Source organism: Pelophylax lessonae, assembly GCF_965119305.1.
Source record: "Pelophylax lessonae genome assembly, chromosome: 1".
In the NCBI taxonomy this organism is placed as follows: domain Eukaryota; kingdom Metazoa; phylum Chordata; class Amphibia; order Anura; family Ranidae; genus Pelophylax; species Pelophylax lessonae.
This window is the reverse complement of record NC_138768.1, coordinates 260,936,066-260,957,304: the sequence shown is the minus strand read 5'-3', so window position 1 is coordinate 260,957,304 and position 21,239 is coordinate 260,936,066. Positions and strand designations below refer to the sequence as shown.

Below are 21,239 nucleotides of genomic sequence, written 5' to 3'. Positions count from 1 at the left end.
ACATTTGTATTATATTCAACTTTATAATTAATATCATGAATTTAAATATAAAATTTATTGTCAGCCATTATTGGCACCTTTAGCACATGAAAAGCATTTTTGGTCAGTTAAAAAATGCACCTCCCCCTTGAAATGCATTGAAAATGCAGCAAGAACGCGTCAAGAAATGCATCCCTGTTATGTTTTTAATGCAGTTTTTGAGTCACCTGACCTATGAAAAATGCACCATAAGCATAGTTAAATTGTGGCAGATTCGCATGCGTTTTCGGCACTTTTCAGCTGCCAAAAATTCGGTGAATCTCCATCTTGCGACAAAGAACTAGTCAATAAAAAAAAAAAAAAAAAAAGCTGACAGGTTTTAGCATTCCTCTGCTTTACTTAGGGGAGTGTTTTCTAACTGTGGGGGGGGGGGGGGGCTTGTGAAATGACTATAAATACTTGTCATCCTATATAGAAGGATCACAGGCGCTCTGATCATTTCAGAGAGAAGAACGGTCAGCTGTGTTTACAACAGCAGACCGTCCTCTCTCAGCAGGGAGCGATTGCGAGTGGCCGGCGGCAATAGCGGCCACATGCATCGGCATCCCTGCTGTCTAGTGGGGGCGGGAGCGCGTGCTTGCCCCCCCCCCCAGCACCACGCGCCCGACCGACGTAGGTCGACTGAGCCAGCCTGCCGTAGTAAAACTGTGGCCGGCAAGTGGTTAAATTCAACAGATTTCCTGTTCTACAGCCAAAAAAGGGAGTGAGAGAATCCTTCCAAAGTAAGGGAATCCCAGTGTTTCACTAGAGTCCCCATTGGAAGATTTTCCCCTCTATTAGTCTATGATGTCAACCCAAAAATTGGAATTTTCTTTTACTTTCGGTGATAATGGAAATCAGGACAAATAGAATAGGCAAATCTCCCCAACAGGGGCACAGACCAGAATAAATGACAGGTGTTCTAACCCCCCTCCACTCTATTTAAACCAAAAAAAAAGGAAGAATTTTTTTGCCTTTAGTTACACTAGAATTAAACAGAAGCTCAACAGCAGAAAATCCTTCTGCACCCTATCCAAAAAGGAAAAAACAGATATACAGAGCCCAAATGCTCATTGTGTTATTAAAGAGAAGAACCAAAAATAAATGAGCACTTCTAAACAAAATACACACTGGCTTTTACATTTATCATAATGAGAGGAGGATATTGGATTAACCAATCAGAGCTCATCATCTGGAAAGTGAAAACCTTAATAGAATCAGTAAATTAATGGAATGTAGAATGGTCCAGTACCAACATGAAACCTGGAAGATTCTTTCCAATCCTCAGTTGAACACACAGGGGAACACTGCTTCCCCGAATTTGAATTCTAGCTGGTGTTTCTAATGAAGGGAACAGGGGTTCAACATAAAAAGACAGGAAACTGATATTTACAGAAGAGTTGTCACGTCAGCTTTCATCTCTGTATACCGCTCTTGTATCTCTGCTATAAGAATGTGTTCTTTCTGTATATTCATTTACTAGAAAACAACCTAATCCCACTTCCTATGTTTTCTTGCCATGTTGGCTTTAATTTGAATCTTGAAAGCATAGACTGCTATATCTAAACACAACATATTTTACATGTTTTTAATCAGTCTGCTCTACCTTGGTTTGTGTGGTCTTCCAGTCATGGGCATGCCAGGAAGGACTCTTCTGTTCATAGTGGAGTAATCTGGATCCAATTCATAGCCTTCATCATCTGCTCCAAGGCTACGATTATCATCTTCTAGGCCATATGGCTCTGGCTGGAAACGCTCAGGCTGGGACCGGTTCAGATCCACACTACTGCCAATTGGCACTTGCGGCTGCGCAATGGGAACATAGTTTTCCCTACGAGATGGGAGGGTATAGCTGCCATCTTCAGGACGATAACTATTGCCTGGAGTGTAGGCATATCGAGGGCGGTAATTAATTCCACGAGACAAGCTTCCATAGTTGTCTGCTATATCTCCATACCCTTCAGGTGTCATAAAGGGTCTGTAAGGGGCCTCATGATGATCTCCATATGCGTCATTGTAGCTGTTGTTGTAGGATCTTGTCAAAGTTGACGATGCTTGTGGGGAAATGAACCGCTCTCCATTTTTCATGTATCGTCTGTCAATAGAATCTGTGTAGCCACTGATGGGAGAGGAGGCGTCTATTACAGGTACACCATCTGGACCAAGTGGCACTTGGCGAACTGTTCTCGTAGTGACTGTTTTTACCATTTTTGTAACCTGTTAAGATACATACACAAAGACCAGTGTCAGAACATAAACCAGTGATTAATACCATCATTAACCAATTTAACAAGTAAAGCCACATGAACAGTCCACAATAACAATGTAACAATTTAAATTTTTAAGTTTCATATAATATTAGAAACTGAACAGATTTCTGCTCCAAACATGAAATTGTAATAGGTCTGAAAAAAAAATGTATTACCAAAAGGTGCTAAATATATACGCACCGAGATCATACAAAATTTAAGTCAAAACAAGGAGCATGAAAAGGATCAGACTGCAAAAACCTAATATTTCAGCTTTCTACATGCTGAACAGTTAAACTGGAACTTTACTCCGAAAACGTCTCCCTCTTTCTGTTAAATAACTGTTGCCATAAGGGCTGGTTCATACGTGCGTGGATTATGAACGTAATCTTAGAAGAGGTGGAGTTCACGGTAGAACACTGTGGGAAAGGCATGTTCCGTGTGCATTTCCAGCAACACATTAAAAATGCACTGCCTTTATGATCTGCTGCATTTGCATGCATTTACAGATTTAAACCTGGTGCTAAGGGTACAATATATCCCCTCCTCACCATTTGGCAAACTTGTGGTTCGCTTTTCAGAATAACAGCAGTGCCTGCTGTACCTGTAATAAGTCCCTAGTTGCATTCTGCAGTAGCACCCCTAGGGCTCATTCACACTTGAGGTTGGGGGATGGAAAAACTCAGAAGTTGAGCCACAGTTAACCACTCTCCAATCCCTACCCTCTTTAGGTGCAGAGGCAGCAGCAGAGGGTGCAAACATGCCACACCAGGATGTATACCCTCCATTTCTTTTGGCGGGCACTAGTACCAGCCGATCACAACCCATTCAAGTGAATGGGTCCACTCCACAAGCATCCTGCAGTACACGCAGTTACAGTATGCTAGTGCAGGATTCAAGAAGTTAAAGTAGGTGGCTAGGAGGTGATGCTGCACAAGGTTGCAGGATGCTTGCAGAGCGGCGCTATTCACTTGAATGGGTTGCTCTTAGTGGGAGCTACACCCGCCAAGCATGAGAAGGCGTATAAGTCCTGCTGCATGTGTACACCCCTAGCCACTGCAGCTAAAGAGTGTAAAACAAGCCCTTACTTTCCTTAACCTCCTAGATGAGTTTCTTTCTTATGCCATAGATGTACTGCATTTCAGATTGTGTGTGTGGGCTTTACTTATAAAATGCACTGACCTGAACAAACTAGAGGAGACCATTGTCACCGCTCGGTTCTATGCCAGATACAGAGAGGCGAAGTGCATAGTGTATCACTCCGCTGGGGCCTGCAGCCAGAACTAGAGAAGCACTGTCGGAAAATGCGGCTGCCTGCCCACTCTGCTGGTGCAGGCCATGCTGCAAATAGTCTCACTGCTTCATTATGAGTCTGTCCACAGTTCAGCAGACGGAATCCACCTGTAGATCACGATTGAAGGGTTGCCGACCCCTCCTATAGCATTTATTATGCATTTATGACGCGCTTTCACTGTGTATGAAAAGCATAGAAAAAGCTTCAAGAATGCTTGATAAATGCCAATTGAAGTGTTGTTTTTCTAGTTGGAAGTGCTTAAAGTGAAGTAGAGGAGATCTGCTTTGAGGCATGATTAGGTTCAGGTGTCAAACTAGTGGCCCTCCAGCTTTTGCGGAACTACAAGTCCCATCATGCCTCTGTGGAGTCATGCTTGTAACTGTCAGTCTTGCAATGCCTCATGGGACTTGTAGTTCCACAACAGCTGGAGGGCCACCAGTTTGACACCTGTGGATGGTGTGATAGCAGGCATTTTTGTGAATTCTCTGCAAGATAGGATTCATCAATACTTTGATCACTTTGACACCTCGCTTGGTCCAGATCAGCTTTGCTGAAACAAAAAGCTTTGTAACCGGCAATAATAATGCTCAATGCCTCTGTTTCTACTTGGCATTGACCGTATTGCTGACTGGCTTAATGCTTTTGCCTGCACACAGAAGCAATTGGAGTTACTACACTGCTGCTCAGTACAAACAGGAAGTGACTAGAGCTGCTCTGTCCCAGTTCTCTTATTTCCCAGTGCATTCTGGGATACAGGAGCCTCCACAGCCTCTCCTCCATTGTCCAGCTAACACTGTATAAATACTTCACTAACACGCCAAAAAAGTTACAGGTGCTGTTAAGGTGCGATTATAGAATTTTGAGGCTTTAAAAATGCTGGTCAAGAAAAAAAAAAAAAAAAAGGAAAGAAAAAGCTAGCGGAATCTATCAAACTGGTGAGTGAAAAAGGGGGGAATTAAAATACTCAGCGCAATGGGTAGGGGTTACAGAACAAAGGATTATGAAGGCAATTTTCTTTTTCCAAAAGGTATTTTTTCTTTTTGGCTACCGCTTCTCTACCAGGCACACACACAGTATCTCACAAAAGTGATTACCTCCCTCACATTATTGTAAATATTTTATTATACCTTTTCATGTGACAACACTGAAGAAATAACACTTTGCTACAATGTAAAGTATTAAGTGTACAGCTTGTATAACAGTGTAAATTTGCTGGCCCCTCAGAACAACAACAAACCACCATTAATTAAACCACTGGCAACAAAAGCGAGTACACCCCTAAGTTATAATGTCCAAATTGGGCCCAAAGTGTCAATATTTTGTGTGGTCACCATTATTTTCCAGCACTGCCTTAACCCTCTTGGGTATGGAGTTCACCAGAGCTTCACAGGTTGCCACTGGATTCCTCTTCCACTCCTCCATGGCAACATCACAGAGCTGGTGGATGTTAGAGACCTTGTGCTCCTCCACCTTCTGTTTGAGGATGTCCCACAGATGCTCAAGAGGGTTTAGGTCTGGAGACATGCTTGGCCAGTCCACCACCTTTACCCTCAGATTCTTTAGCAAGGCATTGGTAGTTGGTAGCTGAGCATCGTGGGAAATGTAGTTCCAAAACATCTAGGGTGCCAAGGTTCACCATCACTGGCCTGGGCCATCTTTATGTGAAGCAACAATTCAGATCCTCGGAGTTGTTTGCCATGAGGTGCCATGTTGAACTTTTCGTGACCAGTATGAGATAGGGAGAACGATAACACCAAATTTAACACACCTGCTTCCCATTTACACCTGAGACCTTGGAACACAAACTAGTCACATGACACCGGGGAGGGAAAATTGCTAATTGGGCCCAATTTGGATATTTTCACTTAGGGGTGTACACACTTTGGTTGCCAGTGGTTTAGACATTAATGGCTGTGTGTTGAGTTATTTTAAGGGGACAGCAAATTTACACTGTTATACAAGCTGTACACTCACTACCACTACTTTACATTGTAGCAAAGTGTAATTTTTTCAGTGCTGTCACATGAAAATACATAATACTCACTTTTGTGAGAGTGTTTATTTTATATATATATATATATATATATATATATTATATTATATATATATATATATATATATATATATATATATATATATATATATATATACACACACATATATATTACACACATATACACACACATACACACACGTCATGGTATGGAAGCGGTTTTACCGGGATCATGGTTGAGGCTACAACCATGATCCTGGGTTTTTTTTTTTTTTTTTTTTTTTTTAAGAGCCGGAAATTCTCTTTCAATGTAAAAGTATTCTGAATAGCTGGGCAGCTGCTGAATACAGATGCCACCAATGGTAATGATGTGGCTGGCAGTACCCATGTCCAGCCCTACAGTGAGAAACAGAAGCTGTTCCTTCCACAGTGTGACATCAGAACTGAACTGGCAAGTGATGATTTTGTAATTTCCGGCTCTTTGTGTATAGGCCGCTCAGCCAGTAAAGCAGCCGATCAGACCGATCTGTGTATGATCAGCTGCATTAGAGCCCTTATCTCTCCACAAAGAGTAACTGTCATTGCTATTTTGGTCACCAGGGATCATATTAAAAAAAAACACTGTAAAAAGAAAATCTAAATCTGAACTGGTACCCTACAAAGGCTTTTAAAGTGTCACCTATGGATAATTTAAAGTACTGTAGTTTGTCACCATTCAATGAGCACACGCAATTTTAAAGCATAACATGTTAGCATGCTAGGTATTTACTCTGTGTAACATATACAAAAAAATGGGTTATAGGTTTGTTTTTTTATTAACCGCATTTTTTTCCAAAAAGAAAATGCGTTTGAAAAACTGCTGTGCGCAAACAATGTGACATAAAAAATTGCAACAGCCACCATTTTATTCTCTAGGGCCTTGGTTTTAAAAAAAAAAAAAACTATAACATGTTTGGGGGTTCCAAGTAAAAAAAAAAGGTAGACTTTAACATGTATGTGAGAAGTATTAGAATTGGCCCAGTACTGAGGTGGTTAAATAACCATGTGCTTTAAACCACATGACCATCTGAAGTACAGCAATACAGTGCCAGCTTTTTTTCAATAATGTAAGCTAGAGTTTTTTCCCTGAAACATATCGCCGATATCTAATCAGTATACACAAAAATGCCAGTGCAATGTAGGCAATAGAAAGGGGTGGGGATTATTGCACTATTTCATTAACATGGAAATCTTCAATAGTCAACAAGCGGGAATCGCATGACAAAAAACATGCCAAAAAATGAAAATACAAACAAATATTTTCAAGGACTTTTCAGTAGTACTTCTATTCTGTTTTATAAGACATCTATGCATTATGCCATTGGAAATACCTGGAAGGTGACCTTCGCTATTTTAACACAAAGTGTTTGATTCCCAGCGAGATACCGCATGAGAATATAAGGGTAGGCTAAACTCCTCTTTGTGTCTGGAATACATAAGGTGCTCTTTCGTGCTCCATCTGCAGATTTAAAATTACTGAGCTGAAGACAAAGCTTTAAGATGCTGCTTATAGAAGCTTCACTCAAACAGATTTATAGAGTCCAATCACTTCACTAAATAATTATCTTCTCCTCAGGAGACACCGGATGCATGGCCAAAATGACTGAAAGATTAAAAACATTTGGCCTGCAATACAGAAATGTAGCAACCTGTTCAAGTATTACAGCACAAAAACTACTAACATTTCTAAAGAAAACTATCTTCATAAATTACACTGGGCTGGTGTATAGCAAAACTGCAGCATGGTAACCAATAAAAAAGCCACCAAAATATTTTTTGGGCTTAAACGAGAGGAATAGCCAAAGCTTTTTTGGCCACATTTGCCTTTTAGGTCACAGGAGTGCACTTTTTTTTGCAGTGCTGTGACCCAGAGTTCGCTAATAGTGGCCTATTGCCCCCGCAGTCAGCTGATGTGGCATAGCTTCTCCAGGCCCTGGAAGGATCCCGACAAGATTGCTGGGATTTAACCAGCTGCCTGATCAGCAGTTGGCTTCGCCTCTCAGTGTGTCATGGAGCGCCAGGGCCAATTGCACCCTCCCCGATGCTCCAGTGATTGGTGGAGGGGCTCTCCACTCTGAGCCGATCAAGAGCTGAATGATCAGCAGTCATGCGATTACTTAGTCCTTGGGCCTAGAGCGGATATGAGACTGATGCTACAGCATGCATAAGAGTATGCGTGTTTTCTTTTCAAAGTCCACACTTCTATAATATATGTTGAATAATAAAACCAAATTTGACTTGGGCCCCTTTCACACAAGCGGACCGTTCAGATCCACCTGTCCGTTTTTCAGGCGGATATGAACGGATGCCCCATGCATCTCTATGGGCATCAGATGTCAGCGGAGACATGTCCGCTGACATCCGATCTGGCAAATCGGGACGGATGGAAACCCTATTTTCCATCCGTCTGGCGGATAGGATGAGAACGGACAGACCGTCTGTTCTCATCCAATTCCCACATAGAGAAGAATGGGGACCTGACAGCTCTGTCTCCGCACACAGCGCAGAGACCGAGCTGCCATCTGCCTGCTCAGCAGGGGATCGGAGGATCGATCCTCACTGAGAAAAACGGAATCTGCCGGACTACCGTGTGTGAAAGGAGCCTTAAATAGAAGAAAAACAGTCTTGTTCAGCTCCATGTGCTTACACAGATGAGAAGATGATCATCCATTTACATCTGTTTTTCTAGAGATGCATTGATGTCAGTTTTTCCATCCTAAAATGGATAGATAAAAAACAGACAAACGGTCCAAATGTGGGAAAGAGGCCCAACTGTCTTTTCAGATGACCATTCAAATAGTAACGCAAATTCCTGTCCCATAGGGGTTGATTTACTTAAACTGGAGTGGGCAAAATCTGATGCAGCTGTGCATGGTAGCCAATCCTCTTCTAACATCAGCTTATTTAAGCTTTGTCAATAAATCCTGGAAGCCGATTGGGTTCTATGCAGAGCTGCACCAGATTTTGCACTCTTAAGCTGGATACACACTATCCAACTGTTGTGGTTAGATTTCCTTCAGATTTACCTTTTCTATTCAGTGCAAGGGCCTGCCAGATTGCATACAAATTGAAAGTGTTTAGGTTTGACCTCATATTATATGGTTTTGGTAAGTCTGAAGGAAAAAGTCTTCAGAAAATCTTATAGTGTGTATGGCCCATTAGGCTGGCCATACACAATACAATTTTCTTACAATTTTCTGATCAATTTTCTTGAAATTTACCTTCAACTGTGTAGTACAAAGGCCTGCCTAATTAGATACAAGTGAAAGTGTTGTTTAGCTTTGACCTCACATTATGTGGTTTGAGGTAAATCTGACAGAAAATGTACAACAAAAGTTGAACATGTATGGCTAGCCTTAGTTTTAGTAAACAACCTCATAGTGACAATCCTTACTGTCTATACTGTATCTATGAAGATGCAGGGTTTTTACCTAGGACAGAAAGTTTGTTAGAACTACATAACACCTCCTCCTCTCAATCTTCATAATATAGAGGGGAGTTCTGTAGTTCAGATAGAACTGGGTACAATGCTAACTGATAACAGTGTAGTACAGAGAGAATACAGAAAGTTTTGAGCTCACTAGAATTTGATTTTCCACCTATAAAATTATAACAAAATGCTTTAAATATTGAATTTAGCACACCAAAAAGGGAGCAAATTAGAGAGGTTCATTGTTAGGGGCAGTGGTGTATTTAGGTTTTGTGCTGCCCTAGGCCTAACTATGCTTGGGCACCCCCTAATTTACATATGACCCACCCCTTCCTGTAAAGGCCACACCCCTTCCTGTTACCCGCCCTGTCATCTGTAAACCACAGACCATAACGACAGTCTATCAGTGCCCTTCAATACAGCCTCATCAGTTCCCATAAGTTCAGCCTCATCAGTTCCCATAAGTTCAGCCTCATTAGTTTCCATCAGTGGCCATCAATGCAAAATATCAGTGCCCATCAGGACAGCATATCAGTGCGGCCTCGTGCCCATCAGTGCAGCATATCAGTTGCCCATCATTGCCACCTCCTGCCAATCAGTGCAGCACATCAGTTGCCCATCAGTGCAGCACATCAGTTGCCCATCAGTGCAGCACATCAGTTGCCCATCAGTGCAGCACATCAGTTGCCCATCAGTGCAGCACATCAGTTGCCCATCAGTGCAGCACATCAGTTGCCCATCAGTGCAGCACATCAGTTGCCCATCAGTGCAGCACATTGATTGCCCATCAGTGCAGCATATCAGTTGCCCATCAGTGCAGCATATCAGTGCAGCATATCAGTGCCCATCAGTGCAGCTTATCAGTGCTACCTTATTAGTGCAGCTTATCAGTGTCACCTCATCAGTGCAGCCTTATCGGTGCCCATTAGTACAGCCTTATGTCACTGGATTAGTAAGGATTACTCCTTTCTTTTGGGATATTTGGATTTGTGTTTGCTGCCACTGATTTGTAATCATAGGATTATTTCACTTATTTGTATAATGAATAGGACGTCCATAGTCATTATACAAATAAGTGAAATAATCAGTGGCAGCAAACGCAAGTATATCCAAGTACAAGTATATCCAAATATCTTATAAGCCGGCGGGGACCCTTTTCGTGTGGGAGCTGGGAGGAGGCTATTTTTTTTTTCGTGCGGGTTGCAGCTTTTTTGCTGCCCCCCTGCAAAGTGCTGCCCTAGGCCTGGGCCTTGTTGGCCTAGGCCAAGATACAGCACTGGTTAGGGGTTACATACATATTACATTACATATGTGCCGTAAAGTGTAATGATCAAGAACGTAAAAGACGGTTTCATTTTTAAATTTATATTATCACTGGGGTGTAAGCTATTGGGAAAAATCTGTGGTTTTGGTGCCCTCAATCTCTCTGATCCTTTAACAGAAAATAGATCAAGATGGGAGCTCTGAATACTGATTTGTCCACACTAGATACATATTAAAAAGTGTAATTTATAATTAACCAAGCATTATCTTGTAGAACTAATTTGGGCACTGCCAAATTAGAAGTGGAAATGTGATACTTTATTGAAATACTGTGCAAGAATCTAAACATTGACCTGTTGGGGGACAAGCAATGGAATGGATAATGACCTGTTGGGGGACAAGCAATGGAATGGATAAGCTCAATCACAAGTGAATTAAAGAGTCTCCTATTTTACGAATGAACTTGGTACCTTGGTTTCTGTCCTCCTTGTAGTTCCATCCTCGGAGGTCACTATTGACACATGGGAAGTGGGAGTCCCAGGATCTTCTTCAACCGTAACCGTCTCTTCCATCATCTCTGGAGGTTCCTGCATCATGGCAATGGAGGTCTGGTTACTGGGACTTTGCTCCTATAAAAGCAAGCCATTCAAAAGTCAGGAAATGCATTACAATCTTTAGAATTTGCCTTTACTAAACAGAACAAAGAAAAAACATGCACAAAGGCTTTCTGCTCTGTCACCAGCTATCTGCTAACAAAGCTCTGAGAACGGAGCCATCGACAGAGTTTGATCGCTCAGTCTTCGAGCCGGTGGGGGACTGATGCTGCATCCACCTAGGTAAGAAGGATTATTCAAAATAAAATGAACAAAATGCCTCCCATACTTCTCTCTTTTAAGCCTGGTACACACTTTTTTTTTTCCAACACAAAAAAAAACTAGGGAGGAGCCACTGTACTAACAATCCAATGTTAATCAGTACAGTTTTCCTCTGGGGGAGGGAACATTTAGAAAGTGCATTCGTGGTGCATGATCAGAAAACGGAAGGATGCATTATAATACATTATATCACTTCCAAAGGTGTATTCCGTCGTACAAGAATTTTCTAATGTTTCTCATTTTCAAAACGAGACTAGCATTAAAAAAAAAAAAAACAACAACAACGATCTCTCTCCGATGTTCTCATTTCCCTTTAGCAAAATGTATTTTTATAGCAAGAGAGTTCAATAGCTCATGCTGCACTCAATTTGAAGCAGCGACTCATCCCTTCTCAGAAGGGCTTTGTCCAAGTTACTAGCCATAAAGCTATGAAAACAATTTATGTATGAAATGTCTATTTGTAAAACAAAAAACACAAAAAAGAAATACAAAAATAAAAAACAAGCTTACAACTATTATAATTGCTCTTTAAAATGCAATCAAGTCAGAGTCACTGGTTGATCAGTGGACGGTTGACAGAAGATCTTTAAAAGTGTGAGACTTCTGATGTATAAAAAGGAAAAGTCCGAGCAGTAAAGAGTTGTGAATAGCATTACATTTTAAGGGCAAATCAATAAGGGTAATATAGTTGTGTGTGCTTAGATTTGCCCAGTTGAGACATTGATTAGGATGACATGTGGCCAAACAAAAAAATAAATAAAATAATAGGGCTTGTATTTATATTAGTTTTTTTTTTTTTTGCCAATTTATAAAAGTCAGTCTAGAATGGAATGTGTGACTTTAGTACTGAATTTTATGCAGCAGTGACCACTTGCTTTAATTGCTGCATTTCCTTTGCATTTCAGCTAATGCAGTAGGCTGTGCATCTAAAATGAATCTCACACACCAATAAAAAAGTCGATGTTTAGGTCCAAATCATCCAAACATGCTCCAAACTCATATCAAACGCAGGCCATTTTATTAAAATCTCAAAAAATATGCAGCATGCCTTGATTTAGATTTTGATACCCAAGTACACGAAAGTAGGGTATACAAGGACTGAAAAATTATCCCAATTAGCAGGAACCAGCCAAATTTTGCTGTGTATACCCGTCTGTTTCCTGAACAGGGATTGGGGGGGACCTTAGATAGTTCGGACGTCACCCGGACCTTTGCAGGAATTATCTCCACACAAGGAGACTCAGGGCCTAAAAACCTCAAAAATGGGCCTCCCTTTTTTGGTACCCCAAAAGAATAATTTCGTGGATCCCGTTGACACTCACTAAGGAGGACCACAAGGCCGGAAACCAGCAAAGATGTCGCAGCACCCCAATTATGGGCGAGAGCTTACCTTCATGCTGAAAGGGGGTCGTATCTGCGTATCCAGAGAAGCCAGCTCTAGGCTTACCAGACTAAGGTTGCTTGAAACCTCCCAGGGAAGATTTGAAAGCCTCATTTCCCTTATTCTCAGTCCCGGGAGCACTAAACCATTTTCTATGGGCTGAGGAGGGCCCCCATCTGCAATAAAACTCCTTTCCTTTTTCCCAGGCTGTGGCAGGAAGGTACTCTTCTCCTCCCCCCCGGTGGGACCCTTAATGATGTTTTCTGGAGTAGCCCCAAACAGGCAATCAATGAGCTTTTCTGGAGACCTAGTCGGCAGACCAATTATTAAGCCACAGCATGCGCCTAATCACCACTGCTGAAACAAAGCTTGGACAGCACAAGAGCCGTATCTAAAGCTGCATCACAAATAAACTGCAGCACCCGGACCAACTGGTCTGCTAAATCAGCATAAGCAGTGGGAACTTGCTCACCCACCAGGCCCTGGTGCAAAAAGCTTGGCCCATTCAGTTAGGGTCTGAGACACCAGAGCTGAGGCCAAGACAGGCCGCAATGCTGAACCAGCCAAAGTAAACATGCTGCGTGCCACAGCCTCCGCTTTCCTGTCAGCTGGGTATTTAAAACATGGGGATTCCTCTACTGGGATCATGGTTGCTTTATTCAACCTGTGAAACAGGAGGGTCCACTTTTTTTAAAAGGGATTCCTCAAAAGCGTAACGTACTGCAAAACGTTTGGAGACCACAAAGGGTAACTTTGGTTGCGCCCATTCTTTAGAATTAAACCTGTAAAAATACAGCAGATAAGGAAATACCCTTGGTGTGCGAGGTGACTTATGCATACTAAATTACATAGCCACATCCACTGCAGCCTCCATTCTTAAAGTCTCACGCACTGCAGTAATAAATGCGTCTACCAGCGCTTTCTCATTCTTGGCTGCGAGTAATCATCCGCACTATTGGTTGGCTCGGGGGGCATGCTATTAAGTCCCCCTGAATGGGCCGCATCCACGGTGGCTCAGGCTCAGAATCAGATGAGACTGACTGAGCAGGGGAAGGCAGGGGGCGCTTCCTCCTGGGACTTTGCTCACACGCCACTTCCACCTGGGATACTAAGTACTGTAGGACTGCCGTCAGCCCAACCATGGGAATCTGGGGATCTGAGGGACCTGCCACCTCCATGAGGGGGCAAGTGGGGGGGGGGGGGGAGATGGGATTCTGAGGCTCCATAGGAAAAAAGGAAGACCTTGCAGTACAAAAGATTTTTTGGCATCAATAAGGGATTCCCCCAAAACTCAGGGTACCCATCAGCAGAGAGAGAGAGAGCGCGCGATACACAGGGACCCCAAAGGACTCACCCTACCAGCCGGAGTACTACAATTCGGACCCAGTAACACCACGGATGCCAGCCCTTTCATATGTCCCAGGCAAAGGAAGATGGGAAAGAGGAGGAAGAGCATCCCCGTGAGGCTCCAGCTGTCTCCAGCATCTTCTCAGACCAAGGGAAGATGGCTGCCGTGATTACACAAACATGCCGCCAACCAAAGACCAGCTAAACCAAGGGAAAATGGCTGCCATGACGTCAGACTTACCAAACATGGCTGCTGGCAGCTCGAGACGCTGAAGAATGCAGCCAAAATCTTCCCTGTGCCCTCTGAAAGGGGACCCCCCCCCTTTAGGTACTGTAGGTACTGTACTTGCCAGGCAGGACATACATTAGGGGGGACTCCGTTGCACCGCTCTCTGTACTGGCCCCCCCTTGCGCTATACCCACACTGCTTTAGAGGCAGTAGCCTCTGAAGCAGCGGGGACACCCGGCTAAACCGGTCAGGCTCGATTTTTGGCCCAGCCACCAGCTCCTATGGCCACTCTGACTCCTAGAGCTTGAAAAAGCTGGATCCCCCCAGGGATTTTGATTGATATGCAAGGACATCTGATGGCACACATTCTTATAAGTACTATGTGCTGTATAAGATACTTCGCTACATGAATACCTACACATATGTGGAACATCCACTACCAGTCTGTATGAATGTATGAAGCTTGGTTCCTTATCCAGATCAATCAGTGCTGTGATTTGGTACTTAGATTTATCTACTATATCTATATACAAGGATACACACAACTAAATACATGCCAATATGTAATATCCTATACTCCTGGAAGGTCGCTTGATGTAAGGATTATACACTGAGGTGTTCCTTTGAATTCCACCTTCTAGTTCCTGTGAGGGAAGGACTATACTACACGTGAGGATTTACCCACCATACTTGTGACTGCCTCTGGACTAGAAAGAAAAGGTATATCCAATTGGGATAGGAATGCACCTGTGAGGGAGGTGAGGAGCTATACATCCCTGCTGGGAAAGGCTCTATACTTGTAGTTCACCACCTCTGGACCACAGGTGTTCCAATCATTAAATCACAACCTACTACTCATTTCCTGTGTTGCATTGGACTAGATAAATTGGCATGACTGGACTGTGTACATCGGTCTCATCAGTCTCTTAGAAATCGATAAATCGTTCCTTGTAAGTTTATCACAGCAGCTTGTGGAAGAGGCATATATACAAATAAGGCAAAATTAATTTTCATTACAAGTGGACTTCAAAAGGAAACCCACCGGTTGAATAAGGACTGTACGTACATTTCTAATGACTTTCTGAAAAAAAAAAAAAAGCATTGCCTCTTACCTATATTACGAGACTGTTTATTATCCTACAGCTGTCTATTGGATGGACTTCCTCTTTACCAATACTGTACATATTACAGAGGGAAGGCACCCATTATAACTAGAGAGATGTGTGCTATAGGAATGAAGTATCAATGTTGATTGACTAGCCTATAGAGTCTCTGAAGTGATATCAGATTACCAAGGAGCCCAATAATAGGAGCAGGTGTGACTGGGTTTTGTTTTAAGATGTCATGTGATTTTTTTTTTTTTTGCAATAAAAAAAAAAATTTCTCTCTCGCTCTCCATTTCCCCTTACCCCCTTCCCTTCAGCTCTGTTCCTCTGTGCCATGTAATGGGGGGGGGGGGGGGGGGGTCGGGTTGTCCCTTTCCTCCCATCAGCTCTCAGAGCTCCCCCTTTACTGAGTAACTTCAGCTCTCTGCCCCCTGCTTTTCACAGGTGAGGGATCTTGGGTAAATTCTAAATTCTGCACTTTAAATGAATGTAGGTGAAAAAGGGACTGCAGATATAAAGGTACAAATATGTATGAGGATTGGTTTCATCTCTGTGTATCACCTGAGGCCAATCACTTCGCTGAGTATATGTGAAGGTTTAGGCCCCTTTCACACTTAAGTAACCTAAATGTTGCGTGATTTTGCCACAATTTTGACTGGGCTTGAAGCAATGCCTGTGTAATATTGAGGTCTATGGACCTCAAAACACATCAAAGTTGGACCAAAGAAGTGCAGGGACTTGAAGTTGCACAGATTTGAACAATACTCATTGGAAATCATGGGGTACGACTTGTCATGCAAATCTGCAGTCCCACAAGCAATGTAAGTAGTTCAATGTTTACAGCAAATCACTGAGGAATAAGCCCGTTTAATGTAAATGGAATATTTTTACAAATTTTGCTGCTAATTTTTTTTAATTTTTTTAATGTATGTCACTGCTTCTTATAATGATAAATACTTGAGCACTAACCTACACACTCGCTTCAATGCAATATATTGGGTTTTCAGACAGTAAAATTCATGCTGAAGAGCTTATTGACCTTTGCTAACCCAAAGAATAACAGGCTTGTGGCACGGACTTAAAAGCTTTAGTGGTAAAGATCGCCTCCACTTGCACTGTGGGATTAGCATTTATTGCTGGGTTCCAGAGGAGAGAATATTTCTCACATTTAAACCTGATGAGCACTTTCCTCTATGCGTCCTGATTGTAATACTCATGCATTTAAAATTCATTGCACTCCATATTCAACAGAGTCATTTGTTCAGGCATGGCAGAGTTGATTTAGAGGCTTGAGGCCAAGCTGCTTTTACTGATTAGCACCAATAAATTCCCACCTTAATTTTGCCATACTAAGATCAGGCGATAAAAAAGGTTCTTTGTCTTATCATATGTACTATTATTATCTACTCATCAGCAGAAATGACAGCCTAATCTCTACATTGACCTCTAAACTCCCATGGATCAAAGGGACGACAAAAAAATTTACACAGTACAAGATGTAGTGGGTCTTAGAACACCAAACATTACAGTTAAAGTGGCACTACTCTTTTAAAAAAGAAAAAGAATTTAGGGATGTATTCCTAACTCAGAAAGTACCTTTCTTTTGCGAACAGCTGCCTCAAAACTTTTTTTTTTGTGCTGCTGTAATTCAGCTGCCAGTTGAGGGGGGGGGGGGGAGCTACGTTGCTTCTTCATGGTACCACTATGTATGCAACAACATAGCCACCCTTTCAAGATGGATTTTGGACTATGGATTTATATTGGGTGTAGAGCGTACATGACTGCAACTAACATGCATTGCTCCCTCTAAACAAATTGAAGTGAAGATGTAAAGTTGAAGTTCACAAGCTAACAGAGAACATTACAAGAAGGCAGAAAAACACAGCAAGAAAGGACTTCATCAAAAACAATTTACAGGGCAATCAAGTAATGGATGTGTATTGAGCAATTTTGGAGAAAAACATTGCTTAGTATCACTTTAACAAACTTGTGGAGATTTTTAAAGAACTAGGGCCAATTCACACCACATGCAGACCAGTGCATCAAAAAACACATGGAAAGTAGGTTAGATGGTTTCCAAAAGCATAGTTCACACCAGTGCTTGCAGTTCCAGTGCGTTCCAAAAAAAAAAAAAAAAAAAAAAGTAGAACATGCTGCATTTTTCCTGCAATGGAACGCTGTAAAACGCATAAAAAAATGCACTGGAACACACGAGTCCATATTTAAAGTTAAGAAAAAAAAGAGCGGGAATATAATGCACTGGACTGCATCAAAAATGCACCAAACACTCATCAAAAACGCACTGGAACAGAACGCGTTAAATACGTACATGCAGAAAAGCATCAAAAACGCGCATGCAGAAAAGCATTTGGAACGCATCAAAAAATGTGCATGCAGAAAAGCAGTCGGAATGCATATGGACTGCATTTCTATGGTGTGAATTGGCCCTTATGGCGTGACAACCCCCTTCCCCTCGCAGTCTTCACTGTACGTCACCCGGTAACACATTAAAATGTATGCAAGTGCCAAAAAATTAAAAATTCTCTCTCCTTTGGTCTGTTAAATCTAAAATTAAAATAAATGTTGTTGCACAAATTCAAACAAAATACTGGTTACTCATGTCAGAAATTCTGATCTGTCCTGTGTTTTCTGTACAATTCTGGCGTTCTCTCAAAAAGGGTAATAAGCCCTCCCAATTCTTAGCCTGAAACTGCAGAATGATTAGCCTTTATGCTGTAGAGAAGGGAGAGAGGTTTGGCACCACAACAAAATCATTTAAAGCGGTAGTATCCCGCTTTTTGACACTTTGACCTACAGGTAAGCCTATAATAAGGCTTACCTGTAGGTACAAATAATATCTCCTAAACCGGCATGGTTTAGGAGATATTTACAGTGCATGCAGCCGCGCATGCGCTCTGAAGGTCCGGGGGGGACCTTCAATTAGTTTTCCGGAAAAATCACTCCCGCGCGCATGCGCGGGAGTGACGTCATCGCGGCTCCGGCCAATCATCGCGCCGGAGCCGTCTCTTCCGGCCAATCAGCGCGCCGGAGCCGCCGAACCCGGAAGAGACGACGAGGGACCATGGCAGCGCCCGCAGCGATGTCCGGGGGTCCGTGTCGGGGCTTCGTTTTAAGGTAAGTTACACATAATGGGCTAGTATGCGATGCATACTAGCTCATTATGCCTTTGTCTTGCAGGTTTTTTTTTTTTTTAATTGAGTTTACAACCGCTTTAATTTGACATGTCATGTGACTTGTCTGTACTTCTCCAGTGGATCACAGGACTGCAGTACGTTCTGCACTCCTGTGACCGATTTTCAGCTGAAGCCGCTGTTGGCTGTCACAGAGCTGGTCCAGGCTCAGGAAAAATTTTGACCATATGGTCGGGATCTGCCCACATGCCTGGACCGACACTCCGCAAACCAGAGCCTGAGATGGCAGCTCCCACCCCCTCCGACATGGAGGGGTGTTTATAGGCAGAACACCCTCAAAAGCAGAGTTTTTGATGCATGAGGCCCTAAAATGACAATTATCGCTGTTTTTTTAAAAACATTTTCAACAAAAAAAAAAAAACAGGAAATTGGAGGGAGGACGAGAGAAATTGAATTTACATTTTTTGGAGTTTTAGATACATAATTGAATAAAATATATTTATTTAACCTGAATTTAGTTTCCCTTTAACGGTAATTCGGGACTTAAAATAATTCTCACTCCGGCGTGCACAGCAATACCCAAAATAGGTTGTACATGTGTGTGCCCTATGGGGCACTTTCATAACTTTTTATTGGTTATTTTTCTTATATGCAAATATTTTTGTAAACCCTTTTTAAACTTTATTGCATTCATATGGAGGTGAGCAAAATTGATAGCATTATTTCTCTCTTGCCACCGCTCCAACCGATCAGGCACAGACTGTGCTTTATCAGCAATTTATCCAGTTTTGCAGCTAGGAACCCCTAAGTGCTCAGAGCAGATCGCTTCCAGGTTTATACTAGGACAGCAAAGCAGTAGGAGAGCCCGGGGATCATGGAGGGTGGGGTGTTTCCGACAGAGGTGGGGCACCATCACAAGTCCCATTAAAGTGTTCGGGTGGTTCTAAAGCCGCACAGAACATTTGCACGAAAACAAAACAGTAGCTTCCTAGTAAAACAGAAAATTTGCGGCATATGGTATATGCCCATGGTCCTTAACTGGCAAAAACACAAGCAATTCTTGGTGCTGCAGCACATTGTAAGGCATTACAGTATCCCAGGACGTGCTGAGCAAAAATACAATACATGTCCTATTTATTTTCAGTGCATCTGAATGCAGTGCATTGGTATAAACTGAAGCAAATTGCCTTGTTCTTACATTGGGAACGTTCAAAATGAAGTCAGCAATGTTAGTTCCTATATCTCTCTATTGACCAGGTACCTTTCTTTTCCATAGATCTTGCTTAGATTCTCTTTGAATTTCTATCAATGCAACCAAAATATTCTCTTCTGCTCAAATTCTGAAGGGACACCGTCTGTAGTCACCCCATTGCAACAAAGTGGGTTCACAAGGTCTACTTCAAAAGGGAGCTCCACAAGGCAACCTTGGCAGAAGTCTAGGGCCTGCTAGATGCCCATCTGATTAAATAGAAAGAGCTGTTCAAACTATTTCCACCGGGCTCCTGCAACAAAAGTTGATCGTTCAACCAACTTTTGTAGAGCAAATTAGTGCCAACAGAGGCAGTCAAAGCTTGAAATAATGCTGAATTGGACAAAATTCATGGCGTGTATGGTAGCCTTAGCTTAAAAGTTGCAACCTTCAATGCAAAGGTTCGACTGCAACTCCAATTCAAAAAGAAAAAAAAAATATCAAGTTTGCATAACTGCCATTTAAAAAAAAAAAAAACGTTCTGAATTGCTAATGTAAACCCCACAAAAACATTTCTATTTTGTTCATAATAGAAAATGGAGGAGTTGGAAGCGGTCTATTTTTTTCAGAATAGTCAATCACCAACGGTCCTATTTAAGCCTATAGGGGAGGGAACTGAAGACCTACGAGGCAATTTCTGGCTTATCCCAATAATCTATGGTAACAGACCGCTAAAATATAACCAAACTGATCAATTTTTCTCCAAATGTTGGTTGTCCAGGGGAAAAAAAAAATAAATCAGTGAACACCTAGAAATAGAAAACATAATTTTCTGTGTTTATTTTCTCTGCAACTGTCCTATTTTGCAAGCTGCCCAGTCTCTTCATACAATGAGTCAGTCATTTGGTGCTGGGAAAAGTACACTTAAGACTGAACAAGAGTGGGAAAGAAAAAATGATTTCTTCACTTCTAAAGTGGCCGATCAGCTTGTTGGGATAGTTCTCACACTACAGGTAAAAACAAATTTGAATGTAGCGAAAATGACCAGATGAGAGTCCTTGTTAAATTTCTTTTTACAAACTGTTTATCCATCGCTCAAATGCATCATGGCATTTTCTGGGCACATTCTTAATATGAGTGTTAAGTTTGCAAACACAACCTATACATTTTGAACGAAAGCCTCGTCATGTGAATACCCAATGCTTGGCTCATAATAGCACAGATGAAGAGCATTTACACAGTAAAGGTAATATTTCATGTGGATAAAGTTTTAGGGCATTACTGGCAATGCAGCAAATGTGCTATATGCTTTTTAAAAGGCATGCTGTTTCAATGTGTACTTAAAAAAGCACAATTTTACAAAGTCACTACTTCAGTTAATTGGTTCACTTGTAGTGAACAATCAAAACACAAAAAGAAAGCATTTCAAGCCTGCAGTATTGTGGTACTGTACATATCAGTGGGCAATACTACTCTAGTTCCTGACATTTGGGCATTTTTCTGTCGGTTATATACTGCAAATTCACTCAACTTTAGAGCAGAACTATCAAGTTAATGTAGCTAAAAAATGTAAAATTTTTGCCATTCTCCTCATATATTGTATATTTAATGTCATGTGTAGCTTTTAGGTGGTGCCAGTCCCACGTGTAAGGCACGCCAAATGTAGTAGGCAAC

At 41.9% G+C, this 21,239-nt stretch overlaps 1 protein-coding gene across 4 annotated transcripts in view; it reads right to left on the bottom strand.

The window, feature by feature from the left end:
- The window catches only part of ARVCF (ARVCF delta catenin family member), a 380,287-nt gene that overhangs the window by 143,733 nt on the left and 215,315 nt on the right, over positions 1 to 21,239 (bottom strand). For all 4 annotated transcript variants that reach the window (XM_082268310.1, XM_082268312.1, XM_082268311.1 and 1 more), the window contains 2 exons: positions 10,757 to 10,915; positions 1,625 to 2,235 (listed from right to left, as the gene is read on the bottom strand). In XM_082268310.1, the coding sequence (XP_082124436.1) occupies positions 1,625 to 2,235; positions 10,757 to 10,915 (770 nt within the window). The remainder of the gene's footprint in view (positions 1 to 1,624; positions 2,236 to 10,756; positions 10,916 to 21,239) is intronic.